This window comes from Arachis stenosperma, chromosome 9, assembly GCF_014773155.1.
Source record: "Arachis stenosperma cultivar V10309 chromosome 9, arast.V10309.gnm1.PFL2, whole genome shotgun sequence".
NCBI classification, from domain to species: Eukaryota; Viridiplantae; Streptophyta; class Magnoliopsida; order Fabales; family Fabaceae; genus Arachis; species Arachis stenosperma.
Genome location: NC_080385.1, coordinates 20726550 through 20737796, shown reverse-complemented (window position 1 = coordinate 20737796; position 11247 = coordinate 20726550). Strand labels below are relative to the sequence as shown.

General features: G+C 35.5%; 1 protein-coding gene across 1 annotated transcript; it reads left to right on the top strand.

Annotated features, from left to right (window-relative positions):
• The first annotated feature begins 3009 nt into the window (after positions 1-3009).
• Positions 3010-8476, top strand: LOC130951032 (probable GTP diphosphokinase RSH3, chloroplastic). The gene is made up of 6 exons (XM_057879646.1): positions 3010-4335; positions 4569-4754; positions 5454-5914; positions 6401-6559; positions 6643-6994; positions 7834-8476. Exons 1-6 carry the CDS (start codon positions 3595-3597, stop codon positions 8140-8142), a joined length of 2208 nt encoding a protein of 735 aa, XP_057735629.1. The 5' UTR covers positions 3010-3594; the 3' UTR covers positions 8143-8476.
• Positions 8477-11247: the final 2771 nt, after the last annotated feature.

Here is an 11247-nt window from a genome sequence, read left to right as displayed (position 1 = left end):
TTCAATCTTCCCTAACTTTATAAGTATCTTCACTTTAGCCTCAGCCTCAAGAATATCTTCGTGCATCTTTCTTTTTGAAAATGCTCTCCTCAAACCCTCCCACTAACCTTCGATTTTGTCTACCCATATAAAGTAGCTGCAGTCTGAGGTCTATCAATGGCAAAGAAAAATTAGATCAGACACATATTCACTTCAAATAGAACAAAGTGTACAAAGGATATACCTTTCATTTGGGACAACGAACGAACCACCTCCCAAGATTTATTGCCGTTCCTGACTGCAACAAGATCACTCCCAACTCGCAGAAGCATCTCCCATAGAACTTCCTATCATGCACCTGCTTTGAAATTGAGCTTTCAGATACACTACAACTCCCATTCGAAGGTGGGGTAAATAGTCTCTGCCTTGACATTGAAATATCTTCGAAGAATTTTGTTAATCTAGTGCTAGAGTTAGTGTTTGGGATGAGAGAAGTTTTGAATTTGGAAAATTTTGAGATTTAGGGTTCATTATAACGGTCAAACAGCTCATCAAGCCACGTATGCAGACCCCCAAGACCACGTAACAATGTAATGTGCCACGTAGAAAGCGTCACTAACGGAGTCAATGTTGAAATAACGATTGGTTAGTTTCGTTCCACGAATGTCATTATTGATGGGTACATTTAGTAATTTTTTTTCTTCCATAGGTAGATTCGTTAGCGTTTTCAACTTTTATGGGTAGAAATAGTAGTTTATTATTATTATTATTATTATTATAAGAACAAATTTTTTTATAACAAATGTCTAAAAAATAGATTTTTTTAAGAAAAATACATAAATTTATTGATAAAAATACATTTTTTTTTCTTTTTGACGTTGAACACATAAGCTTTAGAAGGAAAACATAAGAAAAAAAAAACTAAATATTTAGATTTTTGTGTTTATTAATTCTCTACAATTTTGTTCAGGCAATTTCTAAACTCGAAAAAGTAAAAACACTTCTGAATAATGGCACCGTGTGTGGAGACACGTCACTTGTCACATTCTTTTCATTTTAAGTTCTACTCTAAGATGAGTTTAGCACAACACATGTTTAGAAAATAAAAAATGTAAAAAAAAAGCAGAAAATACATAGTCACAAAAGACAAACATTAAAGTACATAATACAAAAATTTTAAAAAAAGATAAAAATATTTACAAATTTAAATTTGTGACCATATCATTATACGCTTCAAATGCTTATAATTGCTAAACGAATTAAATGGTCAATGATTTGGAGGCTTAGTAACAACGTAAAAATTGTGAAGTAAGAAATAATTTTTTTTTTGCAAATTTACTACAAAAAATACACTTTGACACCAGAGATCTAGAAGACAGAAACTCGTTCTCATGTTAAAAATTCTAATTATGCTTCTTGAAATAAAATCATATTCATAGTTAGATACGTAAAGGTATGATTTATTTTATTTAATTTTTTATAAAATATTTTAGAGCATATTATTATTTAAAAAATAATAATATGAAAATTTGTGATATAAATAAATGAATATTCTCTGAATAAATGTTTATTGAAAAAATTTATGAGTCAACAAATCTAAATTTAAAAAATCCATCATTTAATTGTCCAAACAATTGTTTTAGATCGGAATAAGTTTCAATTAAATTGATGCACTTAAATAAAAAAATTAATCAAAATTATTTACATTTAAATTTAATCTTTTTTTATTATTTTGTATGAAATAAAATAATTTTTTTTAATTTTTAAATTATTAATTATGTAGAAGAGTATTATATTTAAAATTTGAGTAAATATATTTTTTAATAAATTTATTTAAATTATACCACAAAAAATATTTTATTCCATGCAGAACAATTTAAAAAAAAAATGACTTAAAAATGTTAGGAGTGCTACAAAAATTTGTAATTTCCTAGTAGCTTAGGTAAATACATGATAAATCGAATCTAGTGGATTCAATTTATATCCTTTTAACTCGTTACTTATAAATTAAATTTAACCCCTTCAATTTATTAGGAGAGCAAAACAGAGGATAAATCAAAACAGCTTTCTTCTTCGATTTACTATCTATTCACGTGCATAAATCGAATTAATCGCATTCGATTTATTATGGAAATCACCATGCATGCATAAATTGAATAAGTTCTATTTGATTTGCATATATTCCTAGTAATTCGACTAACATTAATTTAATTTACTAGCTAAAATGCTAAATCGAAGGTAGCTGTGTCGATTACTCGATTTATATAGATATGTAAATTGGAATATGCACGTGACATTTTTTAGTTTGGAGAATTTACGTAAATTTAAATATTTGATCTTCACTTGATTTGTTTATATTTTTTGCCCTTTAAAATATATTTGATTTGTGTTTTATTTTTTTATTTTTAATTTTTAAAAATAAAAATACTGAAAATAAAATAAAAAATAAATATTTTTATTTTTGTTGTTAAATATAAAGAAAAATAGTAGAAGATGCTCTAGATATATAAAATTATAAGAAAAATTTTAAACGTGCTAAGTACATTAATATTCTAATAATTTTAATTATTAATTTTAATTATAAATATATATAATATATATTAATTAAATTAAATATTAAAATTATTAAAACACCAGTATTGTTTGAGTACATTTAAAAACAGAAATCGTCCTTTTACTTTTTGGAGGCTTTTATTTATTTCACCCCCCAGAATGACGTCTAGATTCATTGGTGTTGGATTAAGAAGGCCAACATGTACCCAAAAATAAAAATATCTATGAAATCAATCTACGAACCAGCCCCACTTTACGTCCGTTAATCAAACCTAAAAACCAAATCAGAGACAATTATGTTATTTAAACGTTAAAGAAACAAAAGAATTAAACAAACTTATCCAAAAATAAATTTCCGGTTCAGGGGACAGCAATTAAACGGAACTAGTTTGAGGGTATTCACAAGTTTATCGAAGGGCAATCCCGTCATTTCTCAGTTTCCATTCCCTGGCCGCTGAACAATTCCAACAAGTCTCAACAAAATCAAGCAAGATGACAGATCCTGCGTACTTCTAAGACGGAACCCTTCTTTCTCTCTTTCTCTGCGTTCACTTCCAACTTACGAACTTATTTGACTCTCCGTCCTCCAATTTCTTGTAAATTCTCATCTATTTAGGGTTCTTTTTTCACCCTCTTTTCTACGCTCTTATTAGGATTAGAATCTCTGTATACTCCTCGATAGATACTCTCAATACAAACACCAAAATTAATCTTTGAATTCTTCAAAGGATTAATCATTTCCCCCCACCCCCAAATACTTTTCCTCTCTTTGAGTCGCTCTTTTTCTATTTTCAATTTGGGAGCCACCACAACAGTAACTAGGTAACTTAAAAAAAATAATTAGGGCTAACGTCAATTCCTTCCGGAAAAAGAGAATTCCAATTATTAGATTATTCTGTATTTATTTTCAATTGGATTTCTCATTTCTGGAAAAAAGAAAAAGGAAATTCGAACTCTATAATTATAATTATTTTAGGTTCGAGTTTGGGATTGGAAACCCTAATTTCCAAAACAAAAGCAGAAGGAGAAGGAAGCGTTGTATTTTAATCTTCCTCTTCAGCAATGGCGGTTTCTACCATAGCCCTGTACGCAAGCCCACCGAGCAGTGTGTGCTCGACGCCGCACCCATGCCAGATCAATGCCCACGGCTCCTGCGACTTCGATATGGGGTCTCGATCCTCGTCGTCCTCGACGGCGTCGACGTCACAGAAGCCTGTAATGGGGGGTCTCTCGTGCCTCTTCTCTTCGCCGGCGCCAGCGGCCGTGAAGCACGCGCCACTGTCGGGATTCTCCAGCGGCGGTGAGGATCACGGTGGCGGCAGAGGGGATGAACTGAACCTTAAGGAACTCGGGAGCTCCTTCTCATACTCGCCGAGCAAGTTTGGTGGTTCTTCTTGGAAGAGGGACCACCATAGCCCCGTTTCTGTCTTCAACGGCCCCGTTTCGTGTAGCAGCACCGTTGGCTCGTCTTCGAATTTGAGGAGCACCGCGAGCTCCGTGAGGATCGGTGGTGGTTCGGAGAGGGTTGGGACCAGTGGGCTGTTTGATGGGTTCGTGAGGAACGCTTTGGGGTCTTGCTTGGATTACGATTCGGCGAGTTTCAAGGTTGGTGGTTTGGATGAGGGTGATTCTTCGGCTTTGGCTGATGAGTTGACCTTCAATTTGGAGGATACTTTTATGGAGGGTGGGTTTGAGCCTTATGCTAAGAAGTTGCTGCTTGGTGCCCAGTTGAGACACAAGATCTTCTGCGAAGAGTTTGTAATCAAGGCCTTTTGTGAAGCCGAGAAAGCGCACAGAGGCCAGGTATATAGAGCGTTGAACTTGTTTCTATTTATGGAATTATGAGAACTAGAATCTCATATTGAAAGATTTGTAACATCAATTTGGTGTGGTGCTCAAGTATAATCTTCCTGAATTGAGTTTCGGAAATGCTTTCTGAACCAATTATGGATTTTACTATGTTTTGATGTATGTGTTTCTATCTGTCTTGTTGGATTTGGAGTTAATTGGTTTTGTATTTAATTGTTTTCTTGTAGGTGCGTGCTAGTGGGGATCCATATTTGCAGCATTGTTTGGAAACTGCTGTGCTGCTCGCTTTGATTGGAGCAAATTCCACGGTGGTTGCTGCAGGGCTCTTGCATGATACCCTTGACGATGCGTTTCTGACCTATGATTACATATTTGGAACGTTTGGTGCTGGGGTTGCTGATTTAGTTGAAGGGGTGAGGAACTTGGAGCTTGATCTGACTAAATGTTAATTACTAAATGCGTGTGATTTATGATTTCGGTGGTTAAGTTGTTTTTGTTTTAATGGTTAAGTTCATTGTTAAAATTTAAACAAGCATATATTATTATTTATTGTTAAACTTACGCAACATCGTACACTTCAGATCTAGTGCTACTGGCAGAGGCTTTGTGTAATTTGGCTGCTGCAACTTCATCAAAATTTAATAGACAATGGCATTGGGAAAACCTATAGGTGTATTTTTCTTTCTATCTGTTGGATCTCATGGTTTTGATGAGATTAACTGTCCAAAGTGGATGGAATCTATGTTAAGTTCAACTCACTATGGAAACATAAGGCCATAAGTAATATCTCGTGAATTTATGATTGAATTTAGCAAGCAGTTTTGATATGATTGAATTTACAAGCTTGACGTTTTAAGGTTATTGACATAAGGAAGCGGCAACACACATCCAATGTTTTTGTGTAATGTGCTGCTTTAGTTACCAAGTATTCTATGACAGCTTTAATGCTTTATTTTCTGTTTTACTTTGGTTAAGTGATGAACTTTTATTGCCGTTTGTTTTGGTTTTATGTTCATTTCATAGTTTGGTCCATTATTATTATTATTATTATTATTATTATTATTATTATTATTATTATTATTAAATTCTGACTGATCTTAAACTTGATCTAGGTTTCTAAATTAAGTCACTTGAGCAAGCTTGCTCGAGAAAACAATACAGCTTGCAAATCAGTTGAAGCAGACCGTCTGCATACCATGTTCCTTGCCATGGCAGATGCAAGAGCTGTGCTTATTAAACTGGCAGATCGATTGCACAATATGATGACTCTGGATGCATTGCCAGTGGCCAAGCAACAGAGGTTTGCAAAGGAGACTTTGGAGATTTTTGCACCTTTGGCAAATCGCTTGGGAATATCTAGCTGGAAAGAACAATTAGAAAATTTATGTTTTAAACATCTCAACCCCGATCAGCATGATGAGCTATCTTCAAAGCTTGTGGATTCATATGATGAAGCCAGGATTACTTCTGCAATTGAGAAATTAGAGCAAGCACTTAAAGATGAAGGCATATCATATCATGTCGTTTCTGGGCGGCACAAAAGCTTATATAGCATTTATTGCAAAATGTTGAAGTACGTTACCCGTTCCCTCTTACTTGTTTAGTTGCTATAAATTTTTAGCATTTATTGCAAAATGTCGAAGAATGTTATCCCTTCCCTCTTGCCTGTGTAGTATCTGAAAATTATTAGCTTCTATTTGTTTCATGTGCCATTTGGAATATGAAGAAAAGAAGTGAAAATATAAAATAAAGAATTTCCTTTGCTTGGGAGAAAAGATTATCTAGAGTATTAATTAAAGAAATTTTGGTTCTAAATAAAAACTACTTTTAGCTGAACAAGCTCATAAAGAACAATTGCTGTTATAAGTTATTTAGATGAGACTGCTAATCAAACAAGTTGGTGTCAAATTAGAAAAGAAAAGTTGTTTTGCTTCTTGTTACTAGACATGTTGACCTTTGTTGTTTGTACATTTTGCTTCTTGTTACTAGACATGTTGAACTTTGTCGTTTGTACATTTCAAATCCTCTAGTATTTATTCGTTTCTCTATATATCTGTAGGAAGAAACTGACAATAGATGATATCCACGACATCTATGGATTGCGCTTGATTGTTGATAAGGAGGAAGACTGTTACAAAGCATTGACAATTGTTCACCAGTTATGGTCTGAAGTACCTGGAAAGCTAAAAGATTACATATGTCGCCCCAAGTTCAATGGGTATGTTTATCCTCAGAGTATGCTGCTGTACACTTTCCTGGCCCTGTATCTATACCATCTGATTTCATTTTTGTAATTATTAGGTATCAATCCCTGCATACTGTGGTGATGGGTGAAGGCAAAGTTCCCCTTGAAGTACAAATTCGAACAAAAGATATGCATTTACAAGCTGAATTTGGGTTTGCTGCTCATTGGAGGTACAAGGAAGATGACTGTCAGCATTCTTCATTTGTGCTTCAGATGGTTGAGTGGGCTCGATGGGTTGTCACCTGGCAGTGTGAGGCAATGAGTAAGGATTCTACATCTGTTGGATATGGCGATTCAATTAAGCCTCCATGCAAGTTCCCTTCCCATGTTGATGACTGTCCATATTGTTATAAGCCCGACTGTGGTCAAGATGGCCCCGTGTTCGTTATCATGATTGAGAATGATAAGGTTTGTGCTTGACTTTTGTGATGTTTTAATTTCTCATTTTCCTTTCCATTCAACCTGTAGTTTGGCTGGAGTTGTGCTATTCATGGGCCGATCATAGTTGGGCCCTAGTTTAATAGATTGAGAGTTTAGCTTAGTTACTCTGCTGAGATTTGGTATACTGAGATGTGGGATCTTCAGGAATTAGGGTATTCTGTTATTGAATGAGGTGTGTGATTTGTATAAATAAGGCAACAAGGGGAAGTGTTTTTGCTACCTGATCTGTTACTAAATATTTGTCCACTTTGTCAAAGTGGTAGATAGACAGGTTTTTTTTAAGGTGCCACGTTGTCCAAGTGGACAATTATTACCGGTGGAGTAGCATCTTGTTGAGTGGGATACTAGCGAGGAGAGTCTGACTGTGTGGTAGAGGTGCTCTTGAAGATGCCTCTCTCCAATTGATCTTGTTTTTATCTAATTTCTCGGGTTTTGATCACCTTATCAGCCTGAAGCAGAATACTATAGGCATGCATTTCCATACTATTTCTTCATTCTTTCATTCATACAAATTAACTTTTGGTGAAGTCATTAATTAACTTAAGTATGCTATCTGAATTTGATAAGTCCTTGATGTTTATTGAAATTATTGGATAGTCTCCTTTCCTTAATGGATACGGACGCTCTGCTTCCAGTAGTAATTTGTTGTGTTTTAATATGACCTTGGGGTTGATTGTGAGAATTTAGTGGGTCTAACTTGCATCATATCCTTCAATCGATGTTACAAAACTTTTGGTGGTCTCGTTATTAGCATCCTATAACATTTGAAGGTTTGTAATTTATGTTTGGTCTGGATGCATGTGCAGATGTCCGTCCAAGAATTTCGTGCGAACTCAACAGTGATGGATCTGATGGAAAGAGCTGGGCGAGCAAGCTCAAGGTTGATGACATATAGGTTCCCTCTGAAGGAAGAACTGAGGCCAAGACTGAATCACATGCCTGTAAGTGATCCCAATTGCAAGTTGAAGATGGGGGATGTGGTGGAGCTTACACCAGCCATACCTGACAAGTCTTTGACAGAATATAGGGAAGAAATCCAGCGTATGTATGATCGCGGGCTAACCGTCTCCGGCGCTGGACCTACTGCTAGCAGCATGGTTGGCTCAAGAAGCTGACCCGTGGTTAGCAACGCATATCATTTAGTGTCAGTTATGTATATATAGATATATTTGTACAGAAAAACACCTCCATGTTTATTCCTGTGAAGTTGCTAACAATTCAATTATGTGCTGAATGATTTGATTTATGTAGTTGTTCCTGATAATTAATCACATCAGATTTCACTTCAGGCGTTCCTGGTTTTAGCCTAATATCGATTTATAGCAAGGGGTTCCCAGAGGGACGAGTTTATCAAATAGTCATGTATGATGAGTTTATGTCTCTGGAGGAGTTTCATAATTTATTTATGTTGTGTGTTTTCGATATATTTAACGAAGAGTTTTTTGTTTTGCTTTGCTTCGTGCTTTTTAATTATTATGATTATTATTATTATTATTTGGGTTTTCCTTGACTCATCAATGAAAATACAAACTAAAAAAACCTACATTACCCTTTTCTCAAGTGGCTTGATGTGTTAATTGTTTAACACATTGATAATAGCGTTGCAAGTGTTGCTTATCGTTCTGGTGGCTAGAATAGCTTACTGGAAGGGAGATATAAGGAAGTAAGGAACTAAAGGACAGAGTCAAGGTGTTAGACATGGAATTGATGATGAGGATGAACAATGAAAAAGGGTCTTAAGGAAAATAGATACCAGGAAAGCAGGTGTTTTCACTTTTAAGGTTTTAATTATGTTGATGATTAGCATTCTACTTGCAGTGGTCTTTCAAACTTCAATGTTACCATAAGATTTTCAACGTGTGGTGCTTCCCAAATACTTGCCATGTAAAAAAGTGTAAACACCTATCTTGATTCATAAGATTTTCAATGTGAGACAATGCAACTGCTCTGCCAACTTGCCTGTCAAAGACCAACGGAAGTTATATTTGAGGTGGTTTTATTTATATTTTGAAATTAGAATCTCCCACCACGACAACAACCATCACGTAGTCACCACCTCCTTCATTCCGATCATCATAACCATTTTCACATTCCCTCTCTCTAAGAAAAGAGATACCAACTTCTTACCTCATTCCCTCGTCAAACACCATAAGTATTCTTGTAATGCCTTCTTTTCCTTGTCCTAATTTTAAAATAATAATAATAACTAATAGCTTTGGGGAGTTTAAAACTCCCACAGAAATACGAACAAAACCACTACAATCAGTACAACTTTCATTAGCATTTGACGGACAAGTTCACAGAAAGGTTCAATAGGAACTTATAAGATGGTAAAACCATGAGCATCGAAATTTTAATGGAGGTTTCTATGGTGCGGAAAAGATTCCCTCGCACATGTTAAACATGCGTGGCAAGAGAGTAGCATGAACACATGTGATATGCATTAAAAGTGAGAGAGATGTTGGTGGTCAGTGATATGGAAGAGTTGCGAACAAGGCCCCACAAATGACAGTTTTTGTCCAACACTTAAGAATGGAGTAAATTTAGTTCGCCTAATTAAGTTTGAAATTATAATAGAAAAAGTATAGGAAAATAATGATGTGTGTATGAGCTTATAATAAACACCAGAAGAAACTCTTCCTATGAGTTCTGAAACTTTCTTAAACGATATTGAAAAGCGATCTTCCGAGGAGGAAGACCTCGTAGCTAGGAGCATTAAGAAGGTAAAAATGGACGGGATGAAAGATTAGGAACAGATAGAGAAAATAATGGAAGATGTCATTAATAATATTGTGGAGATAGCAATCAGTCCTTTCCCCAATCCGATGGAGACTCAGGAAGGGGATATTGGTGGAGGAAACATGAACTAGAAGACATCCTATCCGGATATGGTGGTTGGCAATGATTTTAACAATCTCGACCCAAAAGAAATAGTTGAAATGGTTGCAGAGAAGTACATATCGAATCAAGACGCTTTGGAAGTTAGGGAAGATTTGGAGACTCCCTTTAATCCCAAACCAAGGATTGAAGTCATTTTGGAGGAGTATGATGACTGGTGCAGACCATGGAAGCTATCACTGATAGTAAAACCCTTTGATAAAAGCCTCAATCTCCAAGCTATGGAGAGATGGGTTCTCAAAAAGTGAGCTAGGAGAGATATGGTTCGAGTCATGGATCTTGAAGAGAACTTCTTCTTGATTCATTTTTCTAACCAAGAAGACTATTCGTACGCCCTCTTCGAGGGACCTTGGATGATAGCGGAGCACTACCTCCTAGTTCAGCGTTGGAGACCCCTCTTCATGCCACAAGATATAAATATACGTAAAGTAGCTATTTGGGTCAGAATTTCAAACTTTCCAGCAGAACTCTACAATAAATACTTTATCTATAAGGTAGGAAAAGCCTTAGGTACAATGTTGAAGATTGATGATTTTACGTCGATATATTCTAGAGGAAAATTCGCTCGCATATATGTGGAAATTGATCTAAGGAAGTAGATTGTACCCTCTTTCACGGCTCTGGGGAAAGAATTCAAACTCGAATACGAAAGGCTCCATCAAATATGTTTTAAGTGTGGGCAATACGGACATAGGATAGAAAACTGTCCAGGATTTGTGAAAGAAATGCTCAAACAATTGTTTCAGACAGCCATGGACAGTGGCCAGACGCCGAAACACGGAGGAGAAGACGAAAATAACGGTAACCTGATGGGATCACCAGAAACAGAAACCCGTAGTAGGAGTGAGGATATTATGGCACAAAATCAGGGATTACAAGTTGAGGCACAAGAATTAGCAGTAGAGGAAAGGAATAATCCTACTATTAACGAGGAAAGGAAAAATAACAAACTCACCATTAATGAGAATCCTTTTGGACCGTGGATGCTGGTCAAAGAAATCCTAGGAGTAAAATCAGAATGGAGAAATCTGCGAGAGAAAGAAAAATAAAATTTTTATGGTTCCAAATTCCAAGTTTTATGAGAGGAAACTCTTAATGACAATAATGAGAGCATGCAAGAAAATATTGCGAATAGAAATGGAGACAATCAGAATTCAATCAAGGAAAAAGTGCAAAATCAAGGAAAATATGGCAACAATGCTTACAAGCATAACCATAAACTGCAAGCTCAAAAGAGTCATCCAAAAAGTAAGGCAGCCACCTCAAACTTGAAGGAAAAAGCCCTGGACGTAGGAAAAAAAAAGTTCCAACCAAAATCAACA